The sequence below is a fragment of the Protomyctophum parallelum genome, assembly GCF_964188405.1.
Source record: "Protomyctophum parallelum genome assembly, chromosome: 3".
Classification (NCBI taxonomy): Eukaryota; Metazoa; Chordata; class Actinopteri; order Myctophiformes; family Myctophidae; genus Protomyctophum; species Protomyctophum parallelum.
The window spans coordinates 44,041,668-44,056,547 of NC_139698.1; the positions used below are offsets into that span (position 1 = coordinate 44,041,668).

General features: G+C 42.0%; 1 protein-coding gene across 1 annotated transcript in view; it reads right to left on the reverse strand.

Moving 5' to 3' along the window:
* Positions 1-238: 238 nt before the first annotated feature.
* The window catches only part of sv2a (synaptic vesicle glycoprotein 2A), a gene marked incomplete at its 3' end in the record, with an annotated part of 33,236 nt that continues 18,594 nt past the window's right edge, over positions 239-14,880 (reverse strand). The window contains exons 3-13 of the mRNA XM_083760614.1: positions 10,467-10,647; positions 9,759-9,910; positions 9,288-9,421; positions 8,557-8,646; positions 7,874-7,981; positions 6,818-6,906; positions 5,531-5,695; positions 4,871-5,004; positions 2,333-2,539; positions 1,670-1,829; positions 239-422 (exon numbers count right to left, since the gene is read on the reverse strand). Coding sequence (XP_083616740.1) covers positions 239-422; positions 1,670-1,829; positions 2,333-2,539; positions 4,871-5,004; positions 5,531-5,695; positions 6,818-6,906; positions 7,874-7,981; positions 8,557-8,646; positions 9,288-9,421; positions 9,759-9,910; positions 10,467-10,647 — 1,604 coding nt within the window. The remainder of the gene's footprint in view (positions 423-1,669; positions 1,830-2,332; positions 2,540-4,870; positions 5,005-5,530; positions 5,696-6,817; positions 6,907-7,873; positions 7,982-8,556; positions 8,647-9,287; positions 9,422-9,758; positions 9,911-10,466; positions 10,648-14,880) is intronic.

A 14,880-nucleotide genomic window follows, 5' to 3' on the forward strand; every position in this document is an offset into this window, starting at 1 on the left:
CACTCTTGAAGTTACACATGGATAAATTAACACTGAGGATGTTACTGTGTATTTAATTTATAATGCCAATCAACAGACAATTGAGAATATTTACATTTTAAGGGATCTGTGAACCAACGAATTTCACACCATTTCAATGGGAGGGGGTTAGAGAGTAGGGTTTGGGGGGCTCTTGGGCTGCTTGTTCACAGTGTGGCTACTGTAACTCTTCTGCCCACTTACAGTGTATGGTGCCACACTATTGCAGCACCTGTCCCCGTGTCTCCGGTAGTTTGAGAGCCAGGAAGCTGCCCGCTGCCAGCGCTCCTGAGGCGAAAAGGATAGGCACAGCCTTGGTGATTCCCACAAAGGATGTGAAGATGCTTATCCCCAACACAGCCGCCAATTTACACAGGGCATTTAGGAAACCAAATGCAGTGCATCTGAGGAGAGAGAGAGAGAGAGAGAGAGAGAGAGAGAGAGAGAGAGAGAGAGAGAGAGAGAGAGAGAGAGAGAGAGAGAGAGAGAGAGAGAGAGAGAGAGAGAGACAGACAGACAGACAGACAGACAGACAGAGAGGGAAATGCGGGTTAGTTCTACAGAGCTAAAGAATAATAATTATAATAATAATAAATCTTTTTGTTGTTGAATCCAGTTGCTACAGGTGTTGTTGCTTCCCCCGATCAGATTTCCTTTGCTATGACTTGGATTGGTGCAGTGGGAGGTGGAGTCTATGCGGTGTACTATTACAGTATGTGTCCTTAGCTTTAGAATGCACATCAAACATTTGAAATAAAATTAAGCAATCAATCAAGGCATTTATCTTGTTCACCTTTACATAATGCACACAACAATGCAGTACCTCTATTTGTCCATTGAGTGGAGCTACATATTGAAGGATCAAATACCAACACAAACACCAGCTTCCCTAATGATAAATGCAGAATGTGTTTGTATTTCTGGTTCAATTTTTATATAAACATTTTAGAATTATTAAGATCCATTTTCAATCAGCCCATTGAACAAAGTAGGCTACAACATCCCCTCTTATTACTGTCAACAAAGGAAATCACATAAAGCATGTCATGTTTCAGCCAGAGAGTGGCAGTAAGTCTCCATGCATCAGATTGTTAACGCCTCGTGATGTCACCATTTCACCATTTGCTCTACATCTCATATCCAACCAAACATTATGGGGAAACACCACGTTGTACGTCACATGCCAATTCTACACGTTTGCATGACCAGTGCATGACAACAATTCCACTGTCCCCCTCTCCTCCGTGGTGTCAGAGATTTTGATACCTACTGCAGGGATTCTCTTTAACCCATTTTGGGCGGGAACCCCTTTTGGTGTTTCAAGCATTCTGTTATACTTTAGCTATTGGAAAAAAGCAGATCTACAAGCTCATAGCGCGCCAGCGAGTGGCGCGCTATGAACTTGTAGGTCTGCTATTTTTGAAAAATCGTAAAAATGCGGCACAGATCTTTGAATAGGTATATATTCTTTCAGAGCAAACTTTTTTTTTTTTCGATGTCAGGAATTAAAAAAAATAAGAGTAGCCAATTCTTTTTTTACCCCCTTTTCCTTCCCAATTTAGTTGGTTTTGTATTCCTCCCCACAGACATTTCTGTGTGGTCACTGTTGTATCCCACTGACTCAGTAGGCTACCGCTTCCCTCATGCATACCTCTTGTCAGAGGGGTAGAGCTCAACGGTCAGGACATCCAGTGCATTCCAGGAGGCGATGCTGATGCCCCCGAACAGGCAGAGCAGGGCAATCATGGCCGACTCGCTGTTGCCGAACGACAGGAAGAAGCAGCTGATGCAGGAGATCACACTAGAGCCCGCTGGACAGAAGAGGAGAGACAAGAGAGAAAGACGGTTGGACAAACGGATCCATGGGAAGAATGGAAGTAAATATTAAAATATGTGTAGTTATTTCAAGTGTAAATGTTTATCCTCGCGGCGATTGGTGAGGCAGTAGAGGGGGAAAAAAAGTAAAACAACCATACAATAGATGCAGAGATAGGAGATACCTTTTACATTTAAAATCATTAGAATCACTAAACACAAGTCCAGTCTTGATGCAAATACTTTACAGGATTACACAATGATCAAAAGGTCCTATGCATTTGTTGACAATGTTGTAGCAATTGATGGACTAGTGATGATCATGACCATTTCTGATTGTTGTTAGGTTATTTTGCACGGGCTGTGTTATGAGAAATACTCTTACTGTTATTGGGCTCTTATACTGTTATTGTTTTGTTTTTGTTATTTGATCCAAGTGATTGAGAAAAACTGTAAGATGGTTCCCATCTGAATAAACCACACCCAGCCCTCTTATTACCCAGCATCCTCAGCCGTCCAATCTTGTCCATGAGCAGCGCTGAGACGATGTTGCCCGGTAGCACAGCCAAAGTGCCCAGGAAGCTGACGAAGTACACCATGTAGGCATTGTTGTCATCACTGACATCGGTGAGAAGGCAGCCTTCCTTGTTGTGTAAGAACGTACTGTTGATGAGTCGACTGTTAACAAGCCTGTACTTGAACAGATCTGTGGTGCGAGAGAGAGGGGGGGGAGAGAGAGAGAGATGGGAGACAGGTAGAGAGAAAGAGTTGGTGAGTGCAGGAGAGACAATGATGGGAATGATGGGAGGAAGGGAGGAGAGGAGGTGACAGAGAGTAAGATACAAGTGGAGAGAGGGAGTGACAGAGGAGAGTAGGAAACAAGTGGAGAGGAAGTGAGAGTGGAGAATGAATGGTGGCAGTGAGAGCGAGGGAAGAAAGGAGAGACGTAAGTGTAAGTGAGAGTAAGTGACATTTTGAGAACTGTGGAACTTGAGATTGAGTGAAAAAAAAACGTGCGTGGTGAAGTCACAACACTACTGAAAAATGTAATGTTTTGAGAAACCATTCTCTTGTTCCAACATTGATTTTTGTTGATTATGCTATGTTTACGGGATTGAATTGTCAAGAATTGTCTAGAAAACTCTAATGTTCCCATTGCGCTCACCGGATAATCAGAAAAGACCTCCGAACATCGCCGATCTGTTCAACACCACGGACAGCGCATTAGTTTCAGAGAAAAAAGCGTGCAAAGGCGCGGCAGAAGCTAACGGCTATTGAGAAACAAATGCAATCCGGGGTTCTGGCAACCGTGCATAGCAATCAGAGCGGTTCCAAAAATGAAACACTGTGAGGCAATGTTATAGCGATATCAAACGCCTTAAGATGAGCCTGCTTACTTGTCATACGGATCCAACGTGTTAAAAAGTGACATATCTGACCTGATGGCCGAATGGTTAGGGCACTGGCTTGAATACCTGACACAGCAAGTCCCCGAGCCAGCCTGGTTCAACTCCTGGACTGGGTGGACTATTGCTCTCTACTCTCTCAGTTTATTGTCTATCTACTATGTGTATATCAATAAAAGCTAATAAACAACAACAACAACAAAAAACATGTTTACCGCTTAAACCCATTATACTTACCGGTAGTTGACCTTAGTCGCCCTGGACTCTATAATTGGTTTTCCAATATTATTCGCTCACATCGCGTTGTAGTGCTTTGTAGTGCTAGTAGTGATTTGCTGGGCAGAATCTTTGTTTTGCCCCAGAAAAAGGGATGCTAGGCATGTCTTTTTTCTTCTCAATAAAAATGTAGTGAAAAAAACTAAAACAAATCTATAATATAAAAATTACTAGTATAATGTATCTATGAATACTAATTAACTATAATAACACAATTAATAAAAAGCCTAATCGTATATGGGGCAAATAATAATCTAAACTAAATGCCTGTGTTTGTTTTCTACTGTATACAGGCCAGCATTTACTGGCACTACATTTACCGGTAACCTAAATTAGCCAGGCCCATGTGGTTAGTTCCCACCATCACTGTAAATAAACACCATGGCAACTATCTGGGACACCCATAGTTATGACTGGGAAGTCCAAAGAAGGAATTGTGTGTGTGTATGTGTGTGTGTGTGTGTGTGTGTGTGTGTGTGTGTGTGTGTGTGTGTGTGTGTGTGTGTGTGTGTGTGTGTGTGTGTGTGTGTGTGTGTGCGTGCATGCATGCGTGCGTGCGTGTGTGTGTATGTGCTCATCACAGTTGCTTTAGTTAAGTTGCTTAACTGAATTTTTACAACCATTGAACATGGATAATAGATAATTGGAACAAAAATGAACTGAAAAACAAAATCAGCCCTACAAATTTGCCATTTTCTTTTTTACGATGTGCATGATTAACACCAATCATATGTTTCGAGGTGAATGAACACTGCAGTTTTATGGCTGCAATACTGCAGGATTAGGCTTGGGTTTCAAGGAAACATTAATTTGCAAGGCTACACATTTTGTATAAGCTAGTGAGTAGGAGACAGAGAGTTAGTGAGCCATTTTGTTTACAATGAAACACTAATTTAATTGCACAGGATTAAATGCATACATTTAAAACAAATGCAAATCCCTTTCCTGTCCTGTGAGTCTAAAGACAGGGGATGTCATTTTGTTTTCTTTGTTAAACATGGGCATGTAAAGCCCTTTGAGACTGTAACAGTGATTAAAGGCTATACAAATAAATTAGATTTCACTTGACAGTTATTTTTCATTACAACTGGACAAAACAATGTCTACTGATTATGTATACATTTAATTTTAACCCAACATAACAGCAAATGTATTCTACAGTTGTACTAACAACTGTAGTTCATGTGATTGTACACAGTAAAATCAATTTAAATTAACAGTGAGGATTGTGTGTGTGTGTGTATATGTGTGTGTGTGTGTGTGTGTGTGTGTGTGTGTGTGTGTGTGTGTGTGTGTGTGTGTGTGTGTGTGTGTGTACACGCGTGCGTGGATGCGTGCGTGTGTGCACAACCAACCTGTGTTGTAGAAGAGAGTAGCAATGAAGGTGCAGTTCTTGAAGAACGTGTTGCTGGATGTGATGTCCTCAAAGTAGCACTCCTCAAACAACGAGTCCTCAAACACCATGGACTTCATCTTTAGATTCATGAACCTGTGGGAGAGCACATGACGGGTGGAGCAGGAGATAAGTAAGGATGTAGGACAGAGGAAGTGGAGAGAGGGTGAAGGACAGAGGTGGGCAAGGAGACAGAGAAAAGTGGGCACAGCTTTCCAGAGAGCAGCAGAAGCTATGAACACCCCAACAATATGTAACAGGTGAGGTGACACATTGCATTAGTTAATGCAGTTGAGTTGTAAATTACTTCTTAAATGTCTGTTAACATACCTTAACTACCGGTATGTCTTATACATTTTTAATATATCATAAACACGCAATGGTTTTTGAGTTTTGTAATGAAAAATACATTGGTATCAGATGTCAGTTTGCACTCCAGGTACACATTTTATCACATAATATTCACATACAAATCTGTCAGCACCACTGCCCTAAACAAGTAGCGTTGTTGATAGTAGGAATAGAAGAAGCACCCGGGAGGAAGTCGAATAAGAAAAGGGAGGAGCCAAACCACGTACGCATGCGCACACACACGCGCACGCACACGCACACAGTCACTTACTTATCATTGAAGTATTCTCCCTGGCGATGCACCTGGTTCTCCAGTGTGAAGTTGAATGTGACATGCTCAACTTTTTCCTTCATGAAGACTTTGGTGCGACTCTGGTACTCCTCCTTCTGAAGGTACTTGATCATATCAGGGAACCACACTGTCAGGCCGTAGTAGCTAGGGGGACAGAAATGAAATGATTGATTCACACAGTAAATCTGAGTATTTGCTGGGTACAAGTAACCAGCTACACACTGCTACAGTAACAGTATCAATACAAATAATCCCTAGTTTACACTTTATTTAGTATAATCGTGTCGCTCGCTAAAATCTGTTACTTTCTGCAAGAGACACAATAGTGGGATGGGGGTAAATTAAGCTTAAGCTTAATTTAGATTAAATTAAATTAAAATTAAACTTAATTTAGTTCTCATCTGCAAATTTCATTCACAATGAAAAAGCTTAAATAAATGTCAACATAACTGAGGTGAGCCTCTGTTAATGACAATACTTATCCATGCCATGTGGTTCTCAAACGTTTTCATTTCAAATGATTCTGGATTTGGCCACAGGCCCCATCTGAAAGTATTTTGTGCCAGGGACCTTCATACAAGATTTGTGGTGTTAAAAGGTTTAAATAGATTCCAAACTCACTTTTCTACATCTACAAGCTCACAAAGCATCGCATTTTTGCATTTTGTTCAAAAGACACTTTCGCTTTCTGTCCAAAACTCACACAAATAGTATACGTCTAGAGACATGTGATATGAAGTCTAGAGACATGTGATATGAAGTATAGTACTTTTTTTCCTTCACTAAGACCATTATGCCACAAATGCTACAAATGTCACTGTTTAAACATGATTTATTTTACCCCCACCATGTTAGGCACATGTGATCTTTGAATATCAAACACAACATTTGTGATTGATTATTGTTTGCCTGAATTTGGCTTTCAAATGGACCCTATTTCTTGCTAAAAACACTGGATATCATGAATTTACAGTAACATTCAATCAACCCCAAATTGGAATCGCATGTTAAGGGACCTCAATAGAGCGCACATCCAAAAAGCACCTTCACTTGCCCAGAAATGTGCAAAGTTGCACCGTATCGTGTCGTAGAATTATTATTAATCTGCTGCTTCCTGGAGTCCTGACGGCACTGGATGATAGGCAACCCACACAACCTAGTCTCTGCCACGCGGTGAGCTCTGGCACAGAGCACCCCATTCTAGTTATAATATTCCTTTTCTAATGGTCTTTAAGTGTATCGAATTAAGGCTTCTTTCTGTCTTACCTGAAAGACATGGAGAACCAGACAGCCATCAACATATAGGTGGTACGACGATACTCAGGAGAAAACACAGTCAGGAAGTTACTCCATACCTGGAACACACACACGCACACATGCACACACACACACACACACACACACACACACACACACACACACACAGAGTTTGTCAGAACATCCGTAAACCGCAACAAGAAATAAACAAAAAGTCCTCAACAGCCCACCACACTCTCATGAAAAACACGGAGCAGCTAGGAGCTGAGACATAAATCACATTTGTGTAGACAAACTGATGCCACACTGAAGAATAATCTACCCAGGGAATGGGCAGACAAATTAAAACACTCCAGAGTGCATTGTTCCTTCAGTTCAACTCATCATTCATCCTCCCATTTCTGCCTGCTGTAAAACCAAGGATCATACCAGTGGTTGAGCCCATTGTATATGACTTATTGGATTATGTACATTTCAGTATGTTGTGAAAATCAACAGGTAATCCAATACATTAAATATCAATGTGTGTACAGTTCATTTGCCAAACCTTTTGTGGGCTTTGTAGTTAATGCATTTTTAATGTGAATTGATTTGAAAGCATTTGGCAGCATTTGGCTCAAACTGTAAGAAAACAATTGCATCTGGTAAGACTAAGTAAGCCTTGCCGAGTCCTGAGACACAGAGTCGCTAGTATGTCGCAGGATTTACCCCAATCCAACCCTTGATGCTGAGTGCCAAGCGGGGAGGCACTGGGTCCCATTTAAAAAAATCATTGAAGCTGGTATCAGACTTTAATTCTCACAAAGGTATTTGGCTAATGGTTTAAATTGCTCTTTTTTTTTCTTTTTTTTCTTTTTTTTCCAAAAACTTGGGCATCATCAGAAAACAGATCTGCTTATGCTTGTGGCAACAATTACACATAATTTAATTATATATTATTTAATCTATAAATTCCCCACATAACAGTGTCACACATCAACGTAACTAAATCAGGCTTTACACTCTCCAATGTAAATAAAGCAACAACAATAACAACGCAGAGAACACAACCAAGATACACTATACCTGATGGAAAAGAGCATTGAGTTTCATCCTCCACTTGTGGTGCCAGCTGGTACCTTCTCCCATGTCCACCAGCTCATCCATGGGCTTCACTGTCTTGATGGTGGTCACCTGGAGATAACAGCATACACCGGTTCACAATCTTTTTCATGTCAAGGACCCCCAAATTGACACTTATCAGCCCACGGACGCCCATTTGAAAAGATATCTGTATCTTTGTCCAGATGGACTGAGGTATAAAGTTAGATAATAATTGAGTGCATATAGTGCATATAGTAATAATAATAATAATAATAATAATAATAATAATAATAATAAATAATAATAATAAACTTTTCAAAAACAAGTTTACAAAGTGCTTCACAACACAAACCACAACAGAACACAGTGTGGGAAAACAAAAGCAAAAACACATACCGGTAGTAGTGTTCTATTCCATGTTAAAACAGCTTCAAGCTGGATAGTGGCACTAAAACATTATCTTTTCCTTCAGACTTCTCTTACAGCTGAGCTAAATGGTGTTCACTTATGAAGGAGCGATGCTCAGCATAAAAGACTGCACAACATGGGCAATCCATAGTCCCACGATAACACATAAATTCCCTTTTGATGACATACAAACGTACAGTTGCATAAAAGTTGATGATGTGTGACGGAAAGTCATTGTTCAGCGTGACTATACTTACAGAGAACACCCTCTCGGGGTAGCCTTTGGCCCTCATGTTGGTGTCATGCACCTGCTTCAGAATCATCCATGCCTCATCGTGCTTCCCGTTCTACAAAATACAGGCATTGCTATTAGCTCCACCATGAATATATTAGTCAGACTCATTAAGTTGCAGACATAAGCCTCTCAGCAGGGAGAGTGAAGGATACACAGTAGGGGGTGATGCAGACACACAACAGCAACTCTGAAAGTCATGTACAATTTCAGCACCTCTCTACTTTACACTTTGCTGAATTTACCAGTAGCCTATGTTCCTGGGCCCGTGTATTTTTCGGCCATTTGAATTAGAATTTTATATTAATAAAAAATAATTAATGATAAATTAAATTCGGAAAACAGTCCATTTCCTAAATACTAGTTAGAAATGGTTAAATAGCTAGAAAATGCATTTTGTTTAATTCGATTCACGAAAAACCTCCATCATTGACTCAGTGGTATAGATAGAGAGTACCTCCAATGGAAAGGCTCAGTGCCAAATTAAAAGAGAGAGAAAATAACTTTATAAATATATGGCAGCCGCAAAATGTTAATGCTTGAATCAAATGGATGCTGCTGTGCAAGAGCAGTGTGCAGGAATTTTTCTTTGTGAATATTTCTTTATGAATGGTCATTGGTCATCAGTTAACTATAATAACCTTGATCCTAGCTGGTAAATGCCTTTTCAACAATCAGGGCAGTTAACATGCTGACCTCCAGGTAGAAGCGAGGACTCTCAGGCATGGTGGTGAGAGCACAGATGGCTGCCACAGAAGGGAAGGCACACACCAACACAAAGACACGCCAGCTGTGAAACTGGTAGGCTGAGCCCATCTGGAAACTCCACCCTGCGCAGTGGGAGAGAGGGACAATTTTCGGAAACACTTGCATTTTAATTTTAGGCATTTGGACATTGTTTTGCCTGCCGACCAACAATTTTTAAACATATTCGATTTGACAAATGCAATTTGGCTGCAATTAGGCAATAGCTGGTAGAATAAGGAAGGTTGGGTAATTTTGGAATGCAAAGGCAGCCTTTTTAACTGGTGGACAAAAACTTGAGTTGCTGGCCAATTTTATTACCAAAGGCAGACATTTTGCTTTTACTTCATAATCTTGTATGAAGTAAGAATATGAACAAAATGGCCAAATTGTGAATATGGTCAATGGTGTAACATTTCTCACCGTAGTGTGGGATAATAGCCCATGCCATGGCTGAGGCGTAGATGCCACCGATCATCCAGAACATGCAGAGCCAACTCAGGTGCTCTCCTCGTTTTTCCTGGGCCAGGAACTCGGAGTAGTAGGAGAAAACGATGGGGATGGAGCCACCGATGCTGAAGAGAAGGAGCAGGGAGTGGACAAACAAATAAGAGAGGGAGGGAGGATGTGGTAAATGGTATACTAAACAGTCCAAGCAGAATTAAGGGGGAAAGACAGCATCACAATTTGCACTTTCTATATACAGTAAAAACATCAGAACTATGAACATACACAGGTCAGTACACAGAGATCTGGAGTCTGTTTAATTTCTATCCAAAGGCCTTTGAATGATGGAATATGATTAAGGATTACTGTGATTATGGTAAGATCACATATCACACATACCATAATTCACTGGCAAAAAAATAAAACATTTTGAAAAAAAACAAAAAAACAGAATTATTTCGTGGACCCTCTGGCTATGAGTTGCGGAACACACTTTGGGAACTACTGGGGGACAGTAGTAGTAGGACACAGAAAGGCCCTTTCGCCAACCCTGCCTCGGGTATGGGCACTGATGACGCAGAGGAGAGAACACGCCCCCAGCGCCCACAGCAGGAATCAAACCCAGGATCTTCTAGCTGTGAGGCGACTGTGCCACCGTGTGCCAATGTGTGTGGTTTCCCTTACCCGACACCGGAGAGCAGACGACAGAACAGGAATGAACTGTAGCCCTGGACAAAGGAGGAGAAAAAGGCAGCAACAGCGTTGATGGAGAGTGAGATGAGGAGAGTCTGGCGCCGGCCAATTCGGTCAGCCAGGCCGCCCCACACGAAGGCTCCGACCATCATCCCAAGGTAGACAATCAGCCCTGGGGGAAGCAGAAATGAATATAAGGATGTAACTCTTGCATGGAAATATAGTGGGAAATTGTGAGGAAGAACCAAACAATAACAATGATGGGTTATTGTTTGGCATCATCAGTAAATTCATTGATACAGGTATTTCACCTTGGACCTGGAGAGAGGGAGGAAGGCATTGAGAGCGAGTGAGAAATCAAGTTTCTCATCATTTCAACGATGGGGTGGTGTGATCAAACCTTATATAATGACTTGATTATTTTTCATCCATCACAGAGACATCATCATTTTATGTCCTTGTAACCATAGAGTTATAATATATCTAGAGGGCGGATGGATAAAAGTAGCTCACCAGCACATAAAGCACCCGGAAGTACCTCTACTTCCTGGATTTAGAGCAGGCGATAGAAGAATGCACAGTAGGGTTTCAAACCGTAGACACACGTGCAGTAGCATTTTAAATGACTTGCAATCCCAGATTTGACCACCAGGCGACAGAAACTTCACTGCTATGTGTTGTTAGCATCTGAAATCACACTTGACAGGATGTCATGGCCAGACAATGTCTTCTCCCATCGAGAAATCATTGCCACTAAAGACAGATTGTCAGAGAACCGACACAAACAGCACCTCTGTCAACCCTGGCTCATGATGTGAGGCGCCAATATGACTCACTCACAACAACACACTGAACCTCGCCAACCTCTATTTCTGCCTCTCTCTCTCTGCCTCTCTCTCTCTCTCTATCTCTCTCCCCCCTCCTCCCTCTCAACACGGATGTCCCCCAGCAGGTTGCTCTCTTCCAATCAGCATCCCACGGACTTTCTGTCAGCAGCATTCACTCTCACTGAGCATCCTGTAATGACACAGCTTATGGGTGCAAGATCACTGTGAATAATAAATATAGAGGGGAAAGGGCGAGCGCTCATTGCTTGATCATGACATCTGTTTGAACACCATTGCACCCTTTTGGGAAAGACTGAATATGGACTTGTTATAGATACATAGTGTGATAGTTTGCACAGAATGTTACATGTTAAGATATACAAGTATACTATTATTATACAGTATTCAGTATTTATTTTCACTCAGACAATGCAAATACAAGGTGTGGGGACATCTTTCTCCAAACTGAACGTCAAGGAGCTGAAGAGCAGCCATTTTGTGCCACAACACTCACCAGTAGTGTTAAAACAACAACAGCAGAACAGCTGAGCTGTGAATACAGAAGATGACAAAACATAATCCTTGACTATAACAATATTGTGAAATGGTGCAATAATATTGGTCTAGCCAGAAAAGGCCATGGGGACTCAGTCACAGCGTAAAATGAACAGCAAGGCTTAGTTCCCACAATGGCTTTAAAGAGATCTGTTGGATCAACAAGGCCAATCTATCATGCACTCTAACAAGCTCACTGGCTGGATGACTGAATTGGATCGAGCATTAGTGTGATTTAGAACACAGCTGGGAGTAGCCTATACAGCCTATAAAGTCACAAAACCTCTGTTGTCTGTCTGTCTGTCTGTCTGTCGGGCAACCTCCGACCCGCACCGATTCACCTCAAATATGGCGTGCGTCCCATTATATGAACCAGGGGTGTACTGTACAGTGTACAGTGCCGAGTGGGTCAGACCAAGGGTTTCCGAGAACCGAAAAAACTGAATATCTGTCTGTCCTGGGGTCTGTGGGACACACTGAATCTCCGGGTCTGTTGTGGGGTTTGTCCATGTGTATGCGTTTACTGATTATTCCCTGTGTAACTCTAAAGCCTAATTAATACTTCATTGTCTAACTGTGTGTGCTCATTGGAAACATATTTGTAAGTGAAGACAAACTTCTCAGTGCGACACTATTGTATGCTGAAATATAAATTAGGCTCTTAACACACTGCAGCTTTGTGTTTAGACATGAAGGTGACTTTGTACCCCTTGCTGAGTCCAGGAGATTTTTTCTCTGTGTTTGTCGCTCTCTATCTCTCTCCCAATCCCACTCTCTCTGTGTGTAATATAACAGTAACAGTGCGTGCGTGCGTGCGTGCCTACAGTATCCATGTGTATCTCCACCATGGCAGAAAGGACAGACAGCTGTCAGCTCGTGCTACTAGACATGAAGTCGTGAGGAGCAGCATGGACCTTGTAATAATAATGACAGAGCTCAGCAGCCATCGCCGCAATGCAGCAGTAGCAGAATATAGCCACAGTAGCCATGCCTGTCTCTTTCTGAGTAGTCTCGCAAGCCAGACTGTTGCTTCCGTTCATACAGTTTGGAGCACGGACGTGCTGAAAATGATCCTTGGATGAAGCGGATGTGACGCCTACTCCTTGCTTCCGTTTCGTCTTTACAGTCGTGCAAATCGGTCCGGATATAAATGATATGTAGCTTGCGCAGTTAGTTCAGTCAGATATACTCCAGCGCTTCATGCTATGCTCAAGGGACATTCATGTAGTCAAGGGTTTAATATGCTGCATTACTATGTGGGTGTATACAGTGTTTGCAAGGCTGATGTGGCAGATAGCTGACCAATTGGGCGAGGTATTTAAGCTCACTTAGACTGCATGCATTCTTTCTGCCCTCCTCCTGCATATGGTCCCTGGCTGTTATGCACTGTTTGCTCCCACTGCCATCCCAGCACCACCGGTGGGCTCTGTTATTTCTGTTCCCCATGGGGGGTTGTTATTGTTATCTATCTCCCTGCTCTTAATGTTTAATGATGGTGTTTAATTGTGCCGAGAAAATTGCAGCAGAGCCGAACACCAAGATAATATATTATATGCACACTTTATTCTGATTCTATAATAAATATTGGTTGAATCTATTCGTGAGTTATCTGACTGAAATCAAAATAATTAAAACCTATACCTTGCTGCTTAAGATATTTTAACTGACAGCTTCCTTTCTTGGCTTTCGGGAGGTGTAGTTCCAGACTTTGGGCCCTATTTTGAGTGTCTTAAGTACCAGGTCTTATGACTTAACTTAAGACCGGGAGGCGTGGCCAATGCTGTTTGGCTATTTTGAGTGGCCAAATCGCATCAGTCACGCCTACATGTCTTAATTTAAGTCATAACACCTGGTACTTCAGATGTGCAAAATTATGCCCCATTATGTCTATACAGCATTCATAATTACAGCATTAATTTGGAGTTTGTGGAATAGTCTGGCTACTAGCTAGTTACCACACTGCCTTTTCCTCCTGCCTACAAGCTGAGGAAACTGTCCATGGTGCTGACTATTGATTTCCCATTCCGCACTAATTCTTGCTGGCTGGTAAAGTTGCCTAGCAAATGGTCTGTGCATAGTGATTGCCTAAGATTTAAGAGGATATAACTCAATCATTTGGAGAAGGATTTCATTATAATGTGTGGCATCAGTAGGGATCTACACTGTGCCCCTCTTAACACAGCACATGCTTTTTTCCAGCTACACCAAATCTCTTCTTCAAAAATAGCGAATATACAAGCTCACAATGCATCACAACTCATCACAAGAATATTGATGCTGGAACTTATCAGGAATGGTTTCCAGTAGGCAAAGGTTTGTTGACTTTCTCCGCTGTTCTAGCCCATACACGGAATTTCGATTTCCACCTATTGTATCAATAGGTGGAGATCTATGACCATTTAGAAGGTGGATAATTACTGAACCCACAAGGCATAAGGGAGCCACAATATCACACACGAATACTGGTGCCGTTTTGTTTTCAATTGATGGTGGTATTATGTCACGAATTGTATGCTTAGAAGGTGTCTGTGTGCTGAACCTTGCATGTCTGCTATTTGTGCAGTCAAACAGTGCCTTCTGTTGCTAGCTGCAGTTGGACTCTATACAAATACAAACCCTGTGCCATATCCAAGACGCCCAGGGCAAAGGGTTGGATGTCTACGAAGGGGGCTACAGAGGTAGGGAGAGGACAGACTATAGGAGAGAGAGAGAGAGAGAGAGAGAGAGAGAGAGAGAGAGAGAGAGAGAGAGAGAGAGACAGAGAGACAGAGAGACAGAGAGACAGAGAGACAGAAAGAGAGAGAGAGACAGAGACAGACACACAGAGAGAGAGAGACACAGAGAGAGACACACACAGAGAGACAGAGATGGAGAACGTAGCAGACATTTAGACATGTACTGTAGGAAATTAGGAATGGAAGGGTGCGAGGGAGAGAATCAGAAAGAGGTTGGTAAAGATACGAAGGAGGAGCCTTCAGACAACACAGAGCTGCACAGTACTCTGGAGAGGAAATGGGGGAGGG